General features: G+C 36.0%; 1 protein-coding gene and 1 long non-coding RNA gene across 2 annotated transcripts in view; one reads left to right on the top strand and one right to left on the bottom strand.

The window, feature by feature from the left end:
* The window catches only part of CLINT1 (clathrin interactor 1), an 83,850-nt gene extending 67,118 nt beyond the window's left edge, over positions 1–16,732 (bottom strand). Inside the window, exon 1 of the mRNA XM_026682152.2 lies at positions 16,502–16,732. Coding sequence (XP_026537937.1) covers positions 16,502–16,542 — 41 coding nt within the window. The 5' untranslated portion in view covers positions 16,543–16,732. The remainder of the gene's footprint in view (positions 1–16,501) is intronic.
* On the top strand, positions 16,067–20,583 carry LOC148132080 (uncharacterized). Its single transcript, XR_015747571.1, has 2 exons — positions 16,067–16,189; positions 20,375–20,583. It is a non-coding gene; the product is annotated as an uncharacterized LOC148132080 (long non-coding RNA).
* The last annotated feature ends 3,256 nt before the right edge of the window (positions 20,584–23,839 follow it).

The following is a 23,839-nucleotide window of genomic DNA, read 5'->3' as shown; positions in this document are numbered from 1 at the left end:
AATTTATCTAAACTTAAGAGCTAGTGCTTTTCACTAATTCTGCAACTCATGCTGCCCTTTAATTCCAGCTAATAGCCTTCATGTGGTATTTAGGTAGAATTTAGGCAGCACAAGTGTTTATACAGAAGATATTTGCAGGAAAAAAAAGAAAAGAATTGACCTGATTAGAAGTTGCACAATGGGCTGGAAAGATAGACCAGTAATTAGTTTTGGGTTAAAAGCAGTAATATGTGTTCTGCCTTATTTACAATACCCAGTAGAAGTCCAAATGGTGCATTAGCAGCTTCTTTTATTCAGGACAATTTTAACCATGGCCTTGCTGCAAGATTTATAATATTTAACTGCTAAGTTATTTATATTTTTATTTATACTACAGACTCCAAAAGTATTTTCTTTATACTTCAGACTTCCAAATAAGGACTATCAGATGTTATGATGGTAACATGGATGACCAACATAGTGTGAAAATATTTCAATACATATGCATAAAAAGTCTCCAAATTATTTTTTTTACTTAACAAAGTTGCTTCATTTTTTTAAAAAAATAATAATCAAAATCTCACAAGGTGTTCTGCTTTGAAACCTTTCAAATTTTCAAACAGAAATATCAAAATATTTTGGCATACTTGTGTGAAACCTTAGGGATGAGACTGTTAAATATTATGACATTTTGTTTTTTGACCTTTGCACATTTTTCATTTCTAAAATGAAAGTGTTCAAAAAATGATAAATGTTTTAAAAATGTATTTTAAAATTATGGCTCTAGCTACCTAAAACTGTTGCTAATCAGACTGCTGTACTATGTATATTACCTAATTACAACAAATGTAGCCTTGTGACACATTTCAATACCTTCCATATTTCAGAGTTTAATAATCTAGACTTAAAGCTATGATTTTCTACTTCTAAATGCATTCGGGGCTCCTTGTTTCATGGGAAGACACTGTATATTGAGTTAAGTGTTGCTGTGTCCTCCTCTCGCAGTGCCTAGAGGCTGTTTGGGGCTGGATGGGGAGCAACGGGTTGAAACTAAACCCTTGCAAGACCGAGTGGCTCTGGGTATGGGTTCATTGGTTCAGGAGAATTAATTTAGTCTTGATGGGGTTTTCCTGGACTCACGAGTCCTGATTGAAGAGCAGGTGGCGGTTGTGGCCAGGAGAGCCTTTGCGCAACTGCGGGTTATGCACCAGTTACGCCCTTTCCTGGATCAGCGGTCCGTACTCAGCCACTCATGTCCTGGTCACTTCCCGTCTTGATTATTTCAACGCGCTCTACATGGGGCTGCCCTTGAAGAGCATCCAGAAGCTCCAGTTGGTGCAAAATGCAGTGGCCCGCATGGTTTTATGCAGACCCCGGTGTGCACATGTATCACCTCTCCTGCAGGAGCTGAATTGGTTGCCAATTTGCTTCTGGGTGCAATTCACGGTGCTGGTTGTCACCTTTAAAGCCCTTTATGGCTTGGGTCCAGGTTATCTGAGGAAACATCTCTTGCCAGTGACATTTACATGACCTATTAGAGCGAGGAGGCAGGGAATGCTGCGGGTCCCACCTGAGGGAGATACACCTGGTGGGACCTAGAAGAAGGGCCTTCTCTGTGGTAGCTCCATCTCTCTGGAACATCATTCCCTCAAGAGATTAGAATGGCCTCCTCATTAATACTATTCCGAAAGGCACTGAAGACATGGTTTTGCCAGAGGGCCTGGAGAACCCAGAGAGGGATGGAAGCCATCGAATGGCTAGTGTGATCCGCTGTCATTGGGGTGGGGGTTGGTTTTTGTTTTTTTTTGTTTTCCCAAATTTTGTTCTATTGTACTTTACTAATTTATTTGATCCTTTTTGTTAGTTCTTATTGTTTTTATTTTTATAGATATGATTTTACATTGTGTAAGCTGCCTCGAGTCGCCATGGGCGAATAGGCAGCAATATAAATCAAATAAATAAATAAATAAATAAATAAATAAATAAATAAAATCAAGACATGAATCGTTATTATTTCCACATCAATAAAGTAAAACAACCATCTTCTCCCTAGTTCAGCACTTCAAAATGTTATCAAATCAAAATGTTAGATTTCAGCTCCCAGAAATCTCAAATAGGATGACATCTGGTTATCACAAGGTTGAGAAAAGTTGGCTTAAATCCTGTCACTGAAAATAAGTTTCAGAATTAAGATGAGATATTTTAGGGATAATAAACTCAAATTAAGCCCTACATACTAAAAAAGAGCAATTGATGAACCAGATGTAAAATGAAGCCAATCACCTAGAGCCAGAAAAACAGCTATAATGGTGAAGACATTTTATTTTTGTATTCTGATTATTCACTTAGTAACAGCAGCTTACAATGGACATCAACAATTCACTGGCAGAACTTTTTAACTTTTTGAAAAAAGCCCAATGATTGTGGAAAAAGGGTTGCATACATCATAATAGATAAGAGACAATAAAGGGAAAAGAAATGAGTTCACACATAAGAAATGTGGAAGCTTGGCAAGTATCTAAAAACCTGTGCAGGTTGCAGATAGAAAATCTTAAATATCTTTTGATCATACCATTCAAGAATCACGGCGGTGGTTGAAGACATCAAAATGACAGAGGCTGATCCACAGCCATGACTATTTATTTATTTATAAGATTTACAAGGCTGCCCAACTCAACCAAGGTGACGGATAGCACAAAAACAAAGAAGAAAATAGAGAACTCACACTAACATTAAACAATATAAAATACCAAATATAAATTAGCAACCAAACATATAACAAAACAATCATGAGAGAATTTCCACTAAACTGACCCCTAATGCCTGGAGGAAGAGCCAGGTCTTAATGGCTCTCATTTGACTATACAATAAGGCAACTCAGATATATGAAAGGTAGAATATAATTAGCTTTTAATGTATGTAATTTAGATAAGAAAACCAGTTTGGTGTAATGGTTAAGGCACCAAGTTGGAGATTGTGATTTATAATCCTGTTTTAGACACAAGGCCAACTTGTGATTTTGAGGGTAAAGTCTTCCTCCTTTATTCCAAGGAAGAAGGCAAGGGCAACATTTCTGAAAATGTTGCAAGAAAACTACAGAGATTGGTCCAATCAGTTGCTAGGAGGCAATAACAAACAGCAAAATGTATGCACAAGAGTCTCTTAATTGAATGGCATTCTTATTTAGTGATGTATATGTTGCCAAAATGGACATAGATGTTGATGTAATATTCTTGTGGTCTACACTGAAGTAGTAGTCTTGATGTTCACTGGAGGTTTTCCCTTCCAAGTACTAATCAGGGCCAATTTAGGTTAGGTTATCAGCCAAAATTCCACCTAGTATTTCCTCCTGCTATAGGCACTGAAGGTACAGTACATATACAGACACTTGTTTAAGAAGACACAGGAAATGCAACAGCTATACAAATGCCATACATTTAGAACTTGGCTGACTGATTTTTAAACCAACCTTGTATAAGAATTAAACTTTAATTTACAATGTTTATCTTGGTACCAAATACTCTGTTAAACTTCTGTACTCAATGGCTTAGGGAAATCACTGCATGTGACATTCTGAAGGACAAAATTATTTCATTACCTAATTTTATAAAATCTCACTCCCCAGTTTGTACTAAAGAAGAACTGAGGGGACATAATTAGGCAGGATAAACCAATAATCAACTTTCTGCATATAAATACGATTGTTCAAAATACCAAAATGACTCAATGATCTTCAATATAGCATCAGAAGTTAATTTATATAGTTAAAGGTTAAATGTCTCATTTACCATGATCAAAGTGATCTCTAAGAGTGTTAATAATAACTATAATAAATCTTCAATGCAAGATAAAATTTAATGACCATTTTAAAAAGGTTCCTTTTAGGAAAGTCAAGTAACAGGAGGTAAATATGAGGATGTAAGGTTACCATTAATTAAATAATGTAAACTGACTTTTATTATTCATTTTATATGCACCTATGGATGGATGGATAAATATACACAGACTCACCGTAACTTAATAGGTACTGTTTTGCGGCCAAGAAATAGAACTTAATCACTAAATGGCTCATACCAAAAAGGCAATTTCATGAGATTCCATGAGCCATGATCACTGCAGGGATGACTACAGTATGTCAAAGTCAAAATAATTGGATAGTATTATTATGAACTGCGCATCAGTAAAACTGAAATAAATTTTACCATATGACCAGAAATAAAAGGAAAAGGCAACAAGAGCTGATTCCTACAGAATCTGCAGAAAATTGGCTCTCCTTATAATTAGCGTATTATAATCAATTTTGAGACACATAATTATATAAAAATATACACTATGTTGGCTTGGTAACTGAAAGAAAACAATGTTACAACAAGTGTTACAACTCAATCATTGATGTAGGAAAAGAAAAAAATGGAATAATAATGTCAAACTACTATTGATTTGATTCACAAATAATACAAAATACTTCTAATTGGTCATTTTTTTCCCATTGATACAGAAAAAAGAGGAAATTGAGACATATAAACATAAGGAATCATTACTACTATAGAAAAATAATACTTTTTTGTAAAACTCTGAAGACAAAAAAAAAGAGAAATGTTTTCTGTCTGAATTTTTTCGGTACTAATAGTCCCTGTCAAGCATCTCAGATATTCATATACATAATTTTGTTTGGAAAATCAAAACATACTTCCTGAGTCCAATGGTCTTCAAAAGTATAGATTTCAGCTCCCAGGATTTCCTAGCTATTAGGATCATTGGTGAGAAGTTTGGTAATAGTAATTTACCAATTGGAATATACTGAACTTTGGGAAATGCAATTCTAAAGCAGTAATGGATACTTCTGAGTTAATTCTCTACGTTGAGAATCAAGTGCTGAACTTCAGTATATTTAACTGTAGTATATAATATAAAGAATATTTACATTTTATTTGCTAATCACTATTTCACCATTAGGAATCCACAGTCATCAAAAAGTTTTTTAGTGATACCTCTGGGTATCATTTAGTCTGACAACCTATATGGTGGGCTTACATACTGTATGTGGATACCGAAAAGGTTTCAATCATACTATGGCAATATTTCCTTGATTTGGTGATTATATTCTTTAAATACTAACAAAATATGCTTTTTCAAAACTACATTTATACATTAAGAAAAAGAAACTTGTACCACCCTTTAAAAATAGTCTTTAATCTCTGCACTTACGTCTAGAACCAACAAAGTGTTATTTTTAATACAGATCAATTGGAAGGAACATTTCAAGGACCATCGTTTTAACAACTAATACCATGTAATTAAAAACACAGAATAAATCATTACATACTTGGGGTAGGTCTATACAGCAATACATGCAATCAGAATAATATACAAAGCAGCTATTTAATGTGGTGAGAAAAAATATCCATACTGTATCTATTTGGCCTAATGTGATAGATTTTCTAGCAAACTATATGTAACAGTTTAATATTATATGTAGTCAATATTAGTCCAGAGTAGACATTATTACGTAGAAAATTTAGTTTTTCAAAAACCTTTTGTCAGCACACAGGAGAAGGAACACAGCAAGTCGGAAGTACATACTACTCTGTCTCTCTTGTTTGCCACTTTGTGGGTTTTTATATGCTTCAAAAACATTGTTGTGGAGAAAAATGACAAGAGGAAGGCAGGGGTGGGATCCGACAGGTTAGCTACCAGTTTGGTGATTTACGAGGTTCGGTGATTTACGATGTGCTTCCTGCACGCTGCGCGCATGTAAATCTTTGTCAGCTTGCTGCCTGGACAGCTGAGCAGCACTGCGTGCAGGGAAGCAGCATTTGAAAAAGCACCTTTTTCCTGCTTTTTCAACCGCAGCTGTGCCTTGCACAGCAGCTGAGGTTGAAAAAGCAGGAAATAAAGGTCAGGTAAGATCCCGGGCAGGCGGGTGGGCCAAAACAGCAGTAGACATAGAACCGGTTCTATGTCTGCTGCTCTTCAGAGCTACCTGTTCTACAGAGCCGGACAGAACCGGTAGAATCCCAACCCCTGGAAGAAGGTATGTTGGATATGTTTGCTGCCTTGATATCTGTAAAAAATAAAGGTGGGATGCCAATAAAATAAACATATACAATTTTAAATGAGTTCACCTGAAATCTTTAATTATAAATCCAGTTTAGTATTTATTGCAAATTTACCCAGTGGAATCATGTTACCTTATCAGCTGTGGGATTCAAATTTTTTTACCACTGGTTTGGTGGGTGTGGCTTGGTGGGCACACTTTGTGCGCATGCACACACTTCGCATGTACGCGTGGGCCAAATGCACACTTTGTGTAGGCGCAGAGGCATTTGCGCAGGCGCAGAGGCGTCCTAACTCAACTCCTGCAAGCCTGCACGATCCCAGTCACTTCAGCAGCTGCCACGCAGCACTCTTCTGTGCCGCGCAAAGCAGCTGCACTTCAAATTCAGAGAATAAAGGTGAGTATGGAAGCCCGTGTGGGTGGGTGGCCCCAACAGCAGAGCCAGTAGAGCAACGGAGAGAACCGGTTTGGTTTCCACTGCTCATCACTGCTACCGGCTCGGCAGAACCGGTAGAATACCACCACTGTGCCTTATCCTTTAATGCATTCATATACTTAGTCAAAGAACAAATAATGTAAGTTAAATTTGATTTTTTAAAAGTTACTTTAAAAAATTAAATACAATTCAAATTTAAAATTTGAGTTTTTAAATTTTTTAAATTTAAAAAAGTTCAGAGAAGTTTCTATTATAATTTTTTAAATTATTTTATTCTTTTTAATCAAGGATTTTTATAAGATATGTCATTTTCATTTACTTATTATTTAACAGGTCAGCTTTATCTGAATATAAGCATGCTAGCAATATGGCTTAGCTCTGAATGGAGTCAATGCTTTTTTACCTACTTTTTTCAATACCCAACTCTCAAATTTGCAAATACCTTGATAATTTTTTTGATATTATTTTTAAATCATAGTTTTTGTGTGCCGTATTAAAAGCCATTGTAAAACACTAAAAACAGCTTCTTAAAAAGTTAAGCAACGATGAAATAGCTTATTTTCCTTCCTCCCAAATTTCTAGTGTAGCCTACGCTTTTTAAATATATGGTAACTACTGTGGCAATTGAAATCAAAATATTAGTATGAAAAATTAGATGCAATGAGAAATAGAAGCAAGGTCAAACTAAAATATATAACATAGTCAAATGTATGCCATTATTTATAATTTCAACATATTAATGTATTAAATCACTTTTGCTGGTTGCAGTTTTAACTGCTTTAAATAATTCAACACTTTTATGATTCTGGAAGCACTACTGATGCAATGCAAAAATATTGTATACTTTCTGCAGCTTTTGAATGGAAATATGAGTTTAAAAATTAAAATAGGTGAAAACAATTGCAAAAAACAAAAACAAGGAAATCAACACACTCATCACTGTGATGATGCAAGTCATTCTTAGGCCTTATTACCAGTGTATCTTTTTCATATTTAGTTTGCCACTTTAAAATATTATTTATAATTCTGTTTAAACCTTAATTGCATATTTATTTTACCTTGGAAGAAAAACACACTAAATTTTTTAAACTGGCTTCTCTCTCTCTCTCTCTCCCCCTCCCTCCCTCCTTCCTACAAACAGAAACATACACTGATACTAATCTAATCTAAAGAGGATATGCAAAGAATGGAAAGAAAGCTTCATTCTTGCCACAGTCAGCTATACTATAGATGTAAATCAGATACAGAACATCCAGCTTACCAGCAAAACTCTTGGCATCATTTGACTAAACTCCTACTTAAGGCTCTCAAGCACATGACATCTCACAGCTAGAAGGTGCAATTACCTTTTTTCTAACCATTATGGTTTAATTATAAGACTTTTTTCTTCCAATTCTACCATAGTTCAAAGAATCTTTTTGCTTTGCATTTCTCGGCCTTGATGTTGGGCAACTATTGTTGGTTGACATAACTGACACCTCAGCATTCAGAAATATTGCCCTCAATATTGCCTCTCGTGCAGAAGCCACGATTCCACCTTATGCCAAGCTGCTTGGTTTCTCTGTCGAATATACAAAATAGATGGAACATTCTATCTCTCCTTTACTAACGCACTCAACTACCTGCATAACTATAACTCATAATGGGCAACTAACCTTTCCTTAAAAAAATTGAGGGAAAGTTATGGCATTGTTTATGAAGCAATCCAATGGCGACATGCAATTGAATCCAAATAGTCCATTCATCAACAGAACTTAATGGCTTTTTCTTCTTTCATGAATGTCATTCGATATCTGTACCAAGGACTCACAAAATGTCAGATTTAAGGACAGGAACAAGTAGGCAAAGAGTGAGAGGAAGACCTATTGTATGAACAGAAATCCCCTCACATTGCACTAGATGTAAGTACCTTACTTCCAAACCAATTTTTGCTGCATTTTATAGTTCACCAAGTTTTAACATCTAATTAGGTAGGTCAGCTTCATATTATTAAGTGAGCCAGTGTGGTGTAGTGTTTATTTATCCCCAACACTGTGCCAATCTCTTTCAACCCAATCTACCTGACAAGAGTTTTTATTGTGGGGGATTTAAAAAAAACAGGAGGAATTTTGACCTTCTCTGCAAAATATGGCATATAAATCCAACAACTAAAGAATAATAAATATAAGTGTTGCTGAATTCCATTGAGTAAATGTTGGTGATATGGATTTTCAAGGGAAAATTTATACATGAGAAAATGTTTTAAACTAACAATATTTCTGTTTTTTATTTTTTAAACTTTAGCATTTTTATAGTAGTCCTTACTTTTTTCTGTCTAATTACTTAAATATTGAAAATCAATAATTCATAAAATAAATTTTGAACTGTCAGTACAATTCTCTATTAATGTTGCTACAGTCTGAATAAACCACTTCACTATAATGTTGCTACAGAGATATTGAACAGACCAATTTAGATAGGTAAAATATAATTGAAAAGGAGCTTGCCAATTACTCAACTTGTTTTGCGGTGAAATGAATTAAGGAGTATTAATTTAAAAGATAAAAATGGTAATAACTAGAGCTTTTTTCCCCAAAGCTTCTTTGTACAATCTTTTAATTTAAGGGAAAACAAAGTATCTTATTCAACAAGACTGAAAAGGAAGAAATTCTAAATATTCACAATATATAAAATATTAATCATAACTTTGCAACAAAATTAGAACAAGCAATAGCAAAGTTTTTAGAAGAGTACAGAGCAGGCCAAGCCAGGAAAGGAATAACCATAATGAATTTATTTATTTTTTAAAGAAATTCCAAATTAATCAACTTGGGAAATATTTGGACAGTATTTCACAAAGCTGATTAACCTGGTGCTCTAAAATAGTTTTTGATGAAGTATAATTAAAATATTTAAGCTTCCAAATTATCTATGGATTGCCTAGCTTGAGGTAAATATTTCTCAGTCTTTCAGTCAAGTTAGTTGCTTCCTTGAAATTTCATTTGCTGAAGAACTGTTTTCAAGCTCATAAAATCAAAGGTTATGTTGCTTCCACTGCCAAAGTTTAAAATTAACTTAAAAGACAGAAGGATAAAAACATCCAAATGAGAGAACTGCAAGAAGCAGTTATGCCCTAAGGCAGATAATACCTCACTCTAAAATAGATGCACTGGAGAAATTCTAGTAGAACTATTGTGATAGTTGGTACTACTTCTATAATAAATTATTTCTAAACTCTACACTAAGTAGGCTACTCCATTAAAAGAAAAAAAGATATAATTAAAAAATCTCCTACCTATACAATATATAGTAGCAGAATAATGCCGCTGTTATCTTGTTAGAACTGCAAATTGTTTTATATCTAGCACCTGTCCTATGAAGTATCATTCCACTGAAGGTTTGCCTACCCCAATTCTTCCCCTGGCCACTAGATCAAAATACAAGATGAATTTATCCAAAATACATTCTGTTACCCAATGGTTAATACAATAGTTGGTCTTGTTCATTCATTTATTTAAAATATTTGTAGGTTTGTCATAGAGCACAACTTTGTGCAGCTCATCACTCTACCTAGATTCCCATCACTAGTTCCTAGTTCCCATCACTCTAACTAGAGAAAATAGATTATCTAGAGCATTTTCAGTCAGATTTCAGATCAGGACATGGAGACTACTAACTGCACTTGGACTTAGCACTGATGGAACTAGGATAGCAGTGATTCAATTATTCTGGTCCTCTTTGATCTCTCATCAGCTTTCAATTATGGTATTCTTTTGGCCCAACCACAGGGATCAGGAGTAGCAGGCATGCTGTTGCAGTGATTCTCTTCTTTTCTCTGCAGCTGGTTCCAGTCGGTTCTGATGGCAGTGGGAGAGGTCAAGTCTGAAGTCCTAAATGAGGTAGCTCTCCACTGGACAGAACAAGGACAAAATTTGAGTTTCTGCTGGTCTCCTGCTCAAACAGTATGTGACAGCTATGATCAGGGGCTTTTCCACAAATTTGCCTGGTGTACGAACTATGCCCTTTCTCAGATTGGGAATCCTCTCTTATGTTTACTCAGGTTACAGGCATCTCATGTGGACATCTGCAATTTGTTTTATATGTGGCTGCCCATGAAAACAAACCATTTGGAAACTTCTGCCTATGCCAGTTATGAATGCATCTGGGTACAAATACGTAACTGTTCTGCTGTACAAACTGCACTTGTTCTCCCAGATGCCATTCAAGTTGTTGGTTGTAGCTTATAAAGTCTTTCATGGCCTAGAGACTAGCTATCAGAGACCTCATCTTTCTCTCAATGTTTCTGCCTGTCTGGTAAGATTTGATAAAGTTGGTATGCTCCAGATCCCAGCTTTAAAACTGTGTTATCTGATGGGACTTAAGTGGTATCTTCTCTGGTGTGACACCTGTGCTCTGGAATAGTATCCCCTTGCAGGTTTGTGTTGCCTCAATCTTCCCATCCTTTAAGTCAGCTTTAAAGACATGGTTTCTTCCCCAGGTGCTAAGTTAGGAAATATATCTGTGGGAATTCTACTTTTGGTACATTAATTTCCAGATTATCACATATTTTGCTTGAACTGTATTGGATTATTTTTAACTTGCACTCTGCCTTAATATGAGTTGGGTTGCTTATAATTTTAATGTATATTAAATAGACAAATAAAAAAGCTCTATGTTTTTATCTAATTTAATTTAATGATATATAAAACTCAGGGAGATTTGACCAAGAGTCTTGTTGTCAAACAGTTAATAAGAATAAAATGCAGTTAGACAAGAGTTGTTACATCAATACAGAAAAGTCATTTTCAGTATTGAAAGGGCTCAATCATTTAATCAGTATAGAGCTTCAAGAATTTAATACTTCATTATTTAGAACAACCAAAAGGAACAATTTCAAAAATGTATAGGTTGTTACTGTTATCAGAAATAGAGGATCAATCATATGGTTTAAAGGAAGCTTGGAATACTCATTTTAGTAATTCCATACAGGAGACAAATGGGCAGAAATTATAAAAACTGGATTGCTCCAGCTTCAATGCAAGAAATGCAATGGAAGATTATATATCATTGGGACTTATCTCTTGTTAGTCTGGCTCATATATATCAAAACCATTCTTCGAAATGTTGGAGTGGACATCCAAAAAAGGGTAATTTTTCATTTGTGTGAGGGAAGATAAGCACCATCACTCATCAAAGAACTGAATGTTCCTCAGATCTAGGTTATTGAATTTATTTACAGGATCAAATCATAAGCTTAAAAATTATTTAATCTTAGCAGCCAAGTTAATAATTGTGCAACATTGGGAAATTATAACATAACAACTGAGTTGTGGATTAATAAAACCTCTTCAATTGCTATATTAAAAAAATTACAAAGTTAAATTGATGAGACATCAGAGACAGGAACTACAATTTTATCAAACTTGGATGGATTTTATAGTTTATTTCAACAATAACAATAATTACAATATAGTATACCTTATACAGCTAATTTTCCTATGTATAGTACTTACACACTGAAGTAGATCTCCTTGGTATTTTTTATATTTAATTTTTTTCTCCTGGACTTATGTAAATGTATGTAAATAGAGAGCTTATTTGGGAAAAGCTGATTATAAATCTGATATTATTTAATTCCCTAGTAGCTTTTCTGAGATAAGAAACTTATTGATGGATGCTTCCACCATCAGGAATCTAGATGGGTACATCCTGAAAGGCAGTCTTATGGCGGTAAGTTGACACAAAGAGTGCCATATTGACTATCATAGTTGTAATCCTAACGTTTCTGAAGAGACATCAACTTTAGGAATGCCAAAGTAGATAACAGGTGCATTCTATAACCTCATAAACTAAAACTGTGATCTCTAACTTTTTCTATGGCAAAGTTTTGACAAACATTGTGATATTACTTCATTTGCTTCTTTCTGCCAACAAAAATAATTTGTTGGCAGAAGAACTTGCCCAAAAGGAAAAAAAAAGAACTTGTAGTACAACTGTAGCTTGCTTTTCAGTTTGAGAAAATAAGGTTAAAATCTCATTTGTTAGGATAGGAACAATCAAGAAGGTCTAGGTCAGATATATCACTTTAAAAAAATGACCTGGTGAAGTTCTATCACTCTGGAATAACACGCAGAAGCTTTTTAAACAGGTATGAATTGTTCAGAATACATGGTATCCTTTTCTGTGAACCTACCCATTTTCCCTGCTTTCTTATATAATTATGCCATTTTTACATATGGTGACTGCTCTTTTATTAATTTTGATACTATATTTTATAAATTATAATTTATTTAACCCACCTGTTATATTGAAAGTCTATATACTACCACAGAATTATATACCTAAGTAAAAAAATGAAGTACAGGTCCAGAACCAGCAATTTGGCTGTTAAGTGAAACTATGATCCTGCTAATACTTTTGCTTTCCTTTGCTTAATACACACTAATGCAAGGATTGGTTGTAAAATGGGGTGGTTTTTTTTTAAGTACAGCTGTAACAGTTGCTAAATGAAGACTATAATTTACCAAGGCCTACAACTTATTGCTAAAATGGATATTGTTAATTTGCAAGAAATCTGAAACATTAAGAGCCTGAAAAAATGTTAAAGAGGTTACTTATAAACTTAGGATGAGACTAATTCAACAAAATATTTCCTTCCCCATATTTTCATCCATCTCAAGTTGGTGGCCAACTTCATTATACTGGAAATGTAAAATCATGAGACATACACGCATATCATAAGGATTTGTTCCTCTATTGACCTTTTTTGGTTTAATATCTATTCATTTGTTAGTAAAGTATGAGACTACAACAGCAATACAATTTAAAGAAGTGAGTGTGATTTTAAATATATGCCAACATTTTGGAACTTACCATTAAATTTATCAATATGTGATGAATTATGAATTTATCATGCATGAACTATAAACAAACATAATTACCCTTTCGCAGTAGAAAATTAGTGGCATCCCAGATTTACAGCTTTGGACTGATGTTTGTTTTCTGTTTAAGAACTCAATGTTTATGGCCATGATGGAAATTTCTGATCAATATTATTCTCTGTGGTCATGGTTTGATGTAGTATTTAAAACTGAGCTGCTTTATTTTTGCATACATTATGCTTTTCTTGTTTTCACTTGTTTTCTTTTGTTTGTTTTGTATATTAAAATGACTTTTTTAAAAAAATGCAAAATAGAATGTTAAATATATTCTGAACAAATAAGGCTGATATTGAAGAGGATCCAAAATAACCCAAAATTTCTAAATTAATTTATACTTGTCTATGTCTATCATAAATTCACAAGATCATAAACTCAGAAATATAAATCACAATAACATTATATTCAGTTTAGCATGTTCTGTCCAAGGTAGTCACAATCAAGAGACATCATAGATTTTACAAAAAATAAAACTCGTAAAAATTCATCACAACTTTCCAAACATATTTTAATCCTTTGTTTTCCAAGTTATTAATTTCACTGTGTTTTTAATTGTTAGTGAAGAACAGCAAGGAATTCCAAGGTCAAAACTAATTTCAAAGTGAAAAGTACCTAAAATTTTGCTTCAAATAGTATGCTCATTAAATAATTGGATATCAAGGGAAATTTCATTTCAATAAATTAATGGAAAGGCACCAACTATTCACAAATTACTGTTAAATAAGTAAACAAATATGGCAATTTATACTGTTTACACAATGATGCAACCTGGCAAATTGCTCTAATTTAATTTGTACCCATTTTTATCATTTAAATAACAGTAGAATAATACAAATGGTTAAGCTTCTTTATTGAAGGCTGTTAAATTGAGGTGTAATTGTATTATTGTTGTTGTTATTATTATTACTATTATTATTAGATACCAGGAAGCCATTCTAGTCAACTCAATTTCTGTTTCAGAGTCTGTAGAGGTGATGTGTTTTCTGCCAAAAGCAAAGTTCCTTGTAAAGATTTAAGGCCCCTGTTTTTTCCATATTCCTGAAACTGTAGCGTTATTTAACCGCTTTGAGGTAGGAAAGTTATGTCTAAATTGGACTTAGTACTTCTTTTCACACATTTATAAAACAAATATGTAAATTGGTAAAATATGTAAAATGTAAGATTTCATTACTCAGGCTGAATTAAGTCTTAAAACTTACTTTTGATTACAATAAACTTCTACGATACATGTAGTCCTTGACTTACAACTGTTCATTTAGTGACCAAAGTTACGGCACTGGAAAAAGTGACTTATGGCCATATGACTTTTCACACTTATGACTGTTACAGCATTATCTGGTCATGTGATCAAAATTTGGATGCTTGCCAAATGGCTCATAATTATGATGACTGCAGTATCCTAGGTCATATGATCAGTTTTTGCGATCTTCTGATAAGCAAAATCAATAGGGAAGCCAGATTCACTTAACAACCATGTCACTAACTTAGTAACTGCAATGATTCACTTAACAACTGTGGCAAGAAAGGTGTAAAATGGGGCAAAATTCACTTAACTGTCTCACTTAGCAACATAAATTTGGGCTCAACTGTGGTCATAAATTGAGGATTACCTGTATTACCTATATGGAACATAAAGAGTTGGTATTAAATCCAATTCATCAGTGAACTATTTTGTGAATAGTAAGCAAAGATTAGAAGATGCATCCACTATTCCTTATACGTTATTTCTCAAGAACCGTTAAACAAGTATTTTGTGTATTTTATGCATAACCCCTTAAAAGTTGTATCAAAGTCCAAAACATCAAAAATAAATTTAGCTTGTTCAGATAAAAACAACAAAACTTATTCAAAAAGTTCCTGAAAGGTTCCTTTGCTTCTTATTTTACAAAAAGTAAGTCAAACTTGGGCAATGTACTTATTTATTTTACATGCTAGTGGCAGGGACAATTTAGCATACCCTTTAACCAGCAATAAAATAATGCAAAATTTCTGAGAGTTAGTGATCTTGAAAACTGATTTAATTATATCATATTTCAAGAAACAATTTCATTCTTTTTTTCATTTTAGGTGACAAGGCTATTAATGAAAGTATTGCTTCCTACTGCTAAGCAAAAGTAGACAAATTCTGAATGTATCCAGTCTGTATATTACTGGCAGATACCAGCATTATTGTGACCGCTATGTTAGAAACACAAAGATTAAATTACAGAAATGCAACAAGCCATTACTGTACCTCTTACACATGGCAACCACTACACCTTTGCCAAAGATCGCAAATTATTTTATTTCTGCTCTCACTATCCTTTTTCTCCTCCACCTCCATTTTTGAGCAGGCTTAGCAGAATAGCAAAGTAATAAGGAAACGGTGTTAGATATGGAAGCCAGAGGTGAATTTCTGGACAAACCTTTGGACACTTCCAATCGCTGTATGAACAGGCACCGTTCTATCTGGCAAACGCAACATACGCTTGCCAGCACACGCAACACAACACTCCCCATGAAGGACTGCAAATGTACTGGGTGGGGGATTGGAACTGGCAGGATAAGAAACAATTATGCTAAACATGATTCCTTCCTGGGAAGGAAATACTCAAGATCAGCTAGAGGCAAACTACCCAAACAGTGTGTGTAGTGGGGAGACTGGTACAGATTGATAAACCCTGGGAATCCAAGCCAACCACCCCCTCAGTGACTGAGTGAGGGCATTGCTGAAACCAGTGAATCAAATGGGATTAGGACGGTGGAGATGGCTACAACCACACACCACAACCAAAGGCCAGGTCTCCAGAGCGCCAACAGGTAAAATATCAGTTACAGCAGGGGAAAAGAGAGAAGTTTCAGTGACGGCTCCTAAAGTGTAAAGGCGGCAGAAGAAGCAACCCAAAGAGCCAACCTGGATGGCATCTTGGTTAGGATCTAGTAGGAGGCATTAGAAGGGGGATCGTCTGGTGGGTGAGATGGGGTACCTGAACCCGTGGCCAGAGAGAGAAAGAGGCTGCGGTGGAAGGGAAAATAAACGAATTACAGGCATAAATCAGGGTGGATTTACTAAGAGGGATAAGGAACCCTTTAAGAGACCCAGATCTTTCCTCGGCACCCTATAATACTCACGCCTTGTCCACCAGCTCCCGGACTTTCCACATATTGAGCATCGTGGCGGTGGCGCCGCCGAGAGACCCTCTCCCGGTCTAGTCCCCTCTTAATTCCCCAGGCTTCTTCTTTTTCCCCTCGGAGCCCAACTAGCCGCTCGCCAGCCACGGCACCGCCAGGCCAGGCCCGTCTAGCCTTGCCACCTCCCCAGCTTCGCCAACGGCACAGCGAGTCAAACTGGGTTCTGCCTCCGGAAACCAGCAGCTCATGGTCGCAAAGCCTGCTGGGATATGAAGTCCGGACGCAAACGAAGTACTGAACTATAGAAACGGCGTTGCCGGTTAGAAAATAGGAAAGGCAGAGCATTCCATCGCACGGCATCCTGGGAACCTTCCGGGCTCTTCTCCCTGTTGGAAAGCGTTTAGAAAAGGCTCTGTCCCGCACTGCTTGCTGGGAATTGAAGTTTTAATTAATTGGTTTCTTGGGCGCAGAAGAGGTTGGATTTCGTGAAAGTTACTCGTGGTAAAGGAAGTCGTAATGATGCAACTTTAAATAAACTGTAAATTAAAGGTTTCAGTAGTTGAATGTCCACGTAACTGTTTTTGTCTACCAAAAAGCAATAAGGAAGAGATGTAGATTTTCATTTCGTTTCTATGTTAGTGGAGCTTATTCAGTGATCTGAAACTGGAATCTTTATTCTGAAATAACTTACATAAGCCCTAACTGGACACAAAGCTATATTTATAAATTAAACATTATGTATACTTTTAAGGACAGCAAATTATTTCCGGTTAGCCTGTTTCATTTAAGTAGTTACTTTCTGGCATCCCATCACAAGGGGAAATTCAGACTTTGTTTAACATATTTATTTTTATTTACTTGAAGAAGGTGAAGAAGGTTTAATTGTTCTTTCCTGAATGTTTCAGACTACACCCAAATAACTGATTTACAGAAGTGGTTCAAATCTACTAACTCTAATGTGGATTCCACAAGGATTAATGTTTAGCAGTGATGAATAAGTTTGGCTCACAAGGTTAAATATGATGTTTCAGTCGCTAAGTTGTGCTCAACTCTTCACAACCCCGTGGACCATAGCACACCAGACTCCGCTATCTTCTGGAATTTGCATAAATTCATGTTCATTGTGTGGATTACACTATCTAACCCAGTGGTAGCAAACCTTTAATTGCTCGTGCATGCCAGCACCCAGAAGGCACTGCGTGCTGCCCCCCACCCTCTGTGCATGCGCATGTGATACCCCCTGCTGCGCACCATGTGCCTGCACATGTGTGCACAATTCCCTCACCGTGCACCTCTGCGCCTGTACGTGTGATCCCCGCCGCATGCCACATGTCTGCGCATGTGTGCACGATCACCCCTATGCGCCATACCTGCGTATGTGTGTGCGATACCTCCATGTGCTGTGCATCTCTATGCATGCATGCACGATTCCCCTGTGCGCATGCGTGCGCAATTCCTCTGTGCGCATGCAGGCATGTCTCCCATGCACCCCACACACATACACGCCAGATACCCAACAATCAGCTGTCGGGCAGTGGCAGCGCGCACGCATGTGCAGTGGGGCTGTTCCGGGCGAGCTCTCACATGCCAGCAGAAGTAGCTCAGCATGCCACTTCCGGCACAAGTGCCATAGGTTCGCCAACACGGATCTAACCATTTCATTCTCTGCTGTTCTCTTTCCCAACATCAGGGCCATTTTTTTCTATGAATCTTCTAGTAATTAATTAATCTGGATCTAATTCCATAAATGTCATTACATGTCATTGTTTACTGTTAGGTTGTTTGCCTGAGTTGATAATTCCTTGAATGAAGTATTGTTTACTTCTGGATTGTTGAGAGAGAGTGACTGGCCCAAAATCATGAAGCCAGCTTTCCTACCTAAAAGAGACTAGAACTCACAGTCTCTTGGTTTCTAGCCTGGTGCCTTCTATTTTAAATATGGCACATTGCATGTCAACATCAATACCTTATTTCCAGTGGTGGGATTCAAATTTTTTACTATCAGTTCTGTGGGCGTGGCTTGGTGGGCGTGGCAGGGGAAGGATACTGTAAAATCTCCAGTCAGAGGTGATATTTGCCGGTTCTCCGAACTACTCAAAATTTCCGCTACTGGTTCTCCAGAACTGGTCAGAACCTGCTGAATACCACCTCTGCTTAGTTCTTGATGGAGTTTTATTCCCCAGATGGAACTTATGCATACTTTGTGAGTTTTCTGAGCAATTGTTTGAAGAGCAGGTGGCAGTCATGACCAGTAGAGTCTTTGCAGGGATCCATTTTGTGCTCCATTTATGACCTTTCCTTGATTGGGAAGCCCTATCTAGAATCACTCAATCACATTTGGATTATTGCACTCTGTTCTACTCAGGATTGCCTTTGAAGACTATTTGGAAGCTGCAGGCTGGAATGGCTCAAGTAGTTATGGTCAGAGGTGGTATTCAGCAGGTTCTGACCAGTTCTGGAGAACCGGTAGCGGAATTTTTGAGTAGTTCAGAGAACTAGCAAATACCACCTCTGACTTGAGATTTTACAGTATCCTTCCCCTGCCATGCCCACCAAGCCAGAACTGGCAGTAAAAAAAATGAATCCCACCACTGGTTATGGTACACTTTAGATGCCAAGGTAACACTTATATTTCACAAGCTGCACCACTCCTCTGTTGGCCTTTAGATAAAACTCCATGTGCTGGTTGTTATCTACAAAATCTTTCTTGGCTCAGTTCGGAATATGACTGCTTCTCTTCAATTTTATTTTACCATCCTATTAAATCTAGACAAGTGATGATTTGTATTTGATTTGATTTAAGTGAAGAACAACTCTGGGCAGCTTACACTATAAAAATTAAAAATCCATAATAATAAACAAAACGAAGATAAATCTCCAAGCAGGACAAAAAATATACCCAATATGGACTCAGGTACGCTACTCTGGACCCTGAGAGAAGGATTCTGGTACAACATTAGGGTGGGAACCACATTGATTTTTGGGAGGATGTTATTCCAGAGGATAAGGCACACTTTGTGGAAACCTGCTAAATAGCATTATTTGATGGCTACCTCTGTCCATTGCAGCAATATCACACACCCCTCACCTGAAGTATGCAGGTCCCCACCTAGGTATTTAGGAACGCCCTAAAATGTGGCTTTCCAACAGGTTGTGGGACAGGGCAATTTGGGATCTTATACTGAGTAGTTTTTTAAAAAAATTTGGTTGTCAGCCTTCATGATTTTCTTTGCTTTGCATCTTTCGACTATCATAAGTAATGGGGGGAGGAGGGGTGAAATAGTTATGGGAAGTGAGCTGGAGGTTTGAGAGAAAAAAACTGTATAAGTTGGAGGGGAAAGTTTCTTGTTTATGCTTCTTTCCTATGTTATGCGCAAGCGCACCTCTTTATCAAAATAGGCCAAGGTCAATGGACAGATGCCTCATCACCACCTGAAGATGCTCACATGACATTACATGCAACTTTTAATTGGATGGACAGTTTGAACTATTGTGGGAGGAAATGTTTCCCTCAATTTGTATATGTGATTTTTGCACTCAGTTCCTCAGATTCAGAATTCCTTTGATGCTACCACTTGATTTCCAGTAAACAATATCTTTTCTCCAATTAAGGAAGTCTAAGTGTTTCTTTTGTGCATTTTGAATGGAGCACCAGCTGACATTAGTGTTCATATTGTATTGTTGCTTGTTATAAGTTCTGTTTTTTTTGTTGTTTACTTTTTTATTTTTCAATTCAAGGTGTTTGTTCCTTAGGGTCAGTTGAATGGGTTTTTTTAGATTGTTTTATCCTGACTTTATTATTTTTATAAATTCAGTCATTCAAGCCAGTGAATATATCTAATATTCCTTCTTCCTCTCTTTCTCCCACAAAAGAAATCCTGTGAAGCGAGCTGGACTGAGAGAGAGTGACTGGCCCTAAAGTCACCCAACCGGTTTTTCTACCTGCGGCGAAACTAGAACTCACAATTTCCTGGTTTCTAGCCTTCGTGCCTTATAAATTGAACAAATACATTCTAAAAAAGAATGGAAACTGTTGTTTATACTTCTTCAGATTAAATTTATATTGCAAGAATTGGAGATGACCACATTACTTGCTTGATTCTTGTGCAGTACAACTAAACGTCACTTTTATATTTGATACGACCTGATTTTTATATCTGCAGTGTTTCCCAGAAGTGGTCCTAACAGTAGCCATATTTCTTCCCACCACAACCTCTGAACTTTCTCCTTCCCTGGGTTTTTGATTATGCTAACCAGTTCAGATTTGGAAATGTGAAGATTTATTTTATATACGTAGGTTTATGTTGTTCCGATAAAGATATTTTCTCATTCTGGATCTTTTTCTCCTTATGATCCGTATTGAGGAACTCTTTGAATTATATTTACTTATAACTTTTAATTTGAAAAAAGATTTATGAATACATGTTTGAATAAAAATTATGAAGACTTATGTAAAAAAACTACCTCAAAGGAATACTGATTCATCCCATATGCCAACAATACATTGCAGGTTTTGTTTTTAACATCATGAATCTACTTGTTAGTACAGAGAAGTTATAAAGCTCCTTTATGGTACTATAAACTCTGTAGAGTTAGGCTAAAGTAACTTTTAATACATTTAAATTATGAAATGTTTACTGAATTGTCTTCCACAGTACCTCCATTATTTATATTTTGTCTGAATATATGCATGTGTTTCCATGTATCTATTCAGAATATATTCTAACACTAAATGTATTATACCTTTTCTGTGTTGATATTTGGATTTAGCTGCTGGAGTTGTACAAGAACGCACCTGTACCAAGCTTTTTAATCAAGTTGATTGCAAGTGATATAGAAAAGACATAATTACTATTTTGCAGGTAAGAGCACTCTGATAGAGCTGCTTATTTCACTGAAAACAGGGTGGTACCTTTCAACATCACAGCATATTCAAGTTTTTACTTGCACACAAGTTCTCTAAAGTTTAGTCATTCTTTCCAGTAATTAAGAATGGGTGTATTCAGGGAGAAAAAGCCTTCCTTTTCCCCTGATAGGTAGGTTTTACTTAGACTTTTCTTTTTATTCATATTTCATATTGATTGTTTACATTGCTTAACATATCAAACTATCATGACTGCAATGATAGGGTATGCAAAATGAAAAAAAAAATTCATTCTTTATAGTGACTCATTAAAACAATAACAAATCAGTCTAATGAATATGCCACTTGAATTACAGATCCCTATGATTTAACCCTAATCTTTAAAAATCATCATAAACTGGAAGTAATTCAACACTCCCAAGAGAGTGATTAGATTAAGTTGATGAGGATTAGTTGATGAGGATTGGGTTGATAAAAGGGACACTTGTACTGAGATAGGAAAATATCTTACTTTTCATCCAATTATACCACACGCATGGAAGAGGGCATCCTTGATCATTTTTCAGAACAACAGTCATCATAGGAAAGGAAGTTGGGCACAAGTATTCACTTCCCAAATCTGTTATCTTCCAGATCTATTAGATTATGATTTAAAACACAGCATTACCAAACAATGCTTGCTTGCCTGTGATATAGCAAGCTATGTGACTCCAATCCATTCTGGTTTATTTAGCAAACAATGGTTTAGTTTAACTTGCTGTGTGTAAATAACTGCTAAGTTTTAGAATGCTCAGCCAGCGTTGCTAAGAAGTATGAGATATAGCATTTGTGGCATCCTGTGGCCAAACCCAAAAGTCTTAATTAGCTGCTATTTAAGTTATCCTGTCTGAGGTTCCAGAGTAGTGGTGTATTAACCATTAAGCAGACTAAACACATGCTTAAGGGCACCAGGCATGCTTAAGGGCACCACAAAGTTGAGAATATGGCTTCATTTGTACAGTATATACAAAGGAAGGGGGCACCAAGATTTGTCAGTGTTTAACACACCAGTGAGCCTTAATCTGCCATTGTTCCAGGGCAATTAAGTCTATCAGCTAGGGATAGCACAATCCACCAATTTAAAATTGTGAACTGCTAATAACACCAATCTGCTAGCAAATGCCACGGTACACATATGCTTGAGTGTAGAACTTCATTTTATTAGTGCTCCTCATTCCACATTTTTGTCTGGAATATTTCAATTCAAAGTTTGTGAGAGAGGGGAATTCACCTATTTTGTCCCTTCCTAGTTCACATGGAGAAAGGGGGAAGCGAATTCTGTTATATTATGTTTGGTTACGTGCATATTAAAATAAAAGCACTCCTGACACACATGGTGTTGGTTTCTTAGTCTAATCTACTTTGCAGGGCTAACAAATTGCCTCCTGTTAGAGATTTGACTAGGGTTAGGGTTTTAATTATTATTACCTGCTTTCCAGAAGAAGTTGATGGTGGAATTCTTGACAATGTTTGAGATATAACACCAATTATGGTCAATGGGTTCCGGGGAGATGAGGATGTGTTTGTTTTTTAGTATTATTTCTGTTGCATTTTGTGTTTTGATACTGTTGTAAGCCACTGAGAGTCTGTTTGGGAGGTATAAAATAAATTAAAAATAAACAATAATAGCTGTTGAATTCACAAAAGTAAGAGTATACGATGCATCTGGTGGAGAGGGCTTTGGCCCACAAAATATTTATGCTACAATATATTAACAGAAATCTCGTTTTGTTTGAATCATATTAGATGGGAAGTAAGAATTTTTGCTTTTGCTTTGAAAAATGCATAAACCCATGGGCACCTTGTTTGAAAAGCCTGTTTATCACTATTAATATTGTACAACTCAAAAGTAATCACCATTGATCTAATTAGGATTGGTTTTAAGATTCTCAGCAATTTCCGCCTCTTTCTGCTTACTAGAGAAACAAGCTGTAGGCATTGAGTATTTGTTTTTCTGATTAGCAAAAGTGGACGTGGCTGACAGACAACACAAGAACACTGAATCAGCTAGTAGTACCTATTGGTAAATTGTTGGGGCAGGGCAGTATTCATAATCAGATGTGTTTACTCCAAAGATCCAGTCCTATACTCAGTTCAAATTGTACAAATGAATTCCTGTAAATCCTTATGGAAATGCAATGAATATAAGTGTGATTGTTACAACATTGTAATTGTTATTCCTCTGTACAGCATCATGGGTTTAATTCCAGATAAGCCATTCTGAGAAACAGACATCTTTGATTAATGTTAAATGCATTAGGCAAGTCCTATGTTTATGCCTCCACATGTTCAGAACCATGTTTTTCCTTTGAATCTGAAGTGCTGCCATAACCTTAGTTAATATAAAGTGAGCAAAGAAAACTGGAATTTCTACAATGCTAGAACATAAAATAGAGTGATAGTTTTCTGTCAACAAAGCACTGGTGAATTTTCCT

Source organism: Notechis scutatus, chromosome 2, assembly GCF_049901735.1.
Source record: "Notechis scutatus isolate UNSWTSFEM ecotype Mainland chromosome 2, rNotScu1.2, whole genome shotgun sequence".
Taxonomy (NCBI): domain Eukaryota; kingdom Metazoa; phylum Chordata; class Lepidosauria; order Squamata; family Elapidae; genus Notechis; species Notechis scutatus.
Note: the sequence above shows the minus strand (reverse complement) of the source record. Positions and strands in the feature narration are given on the sequence as shown.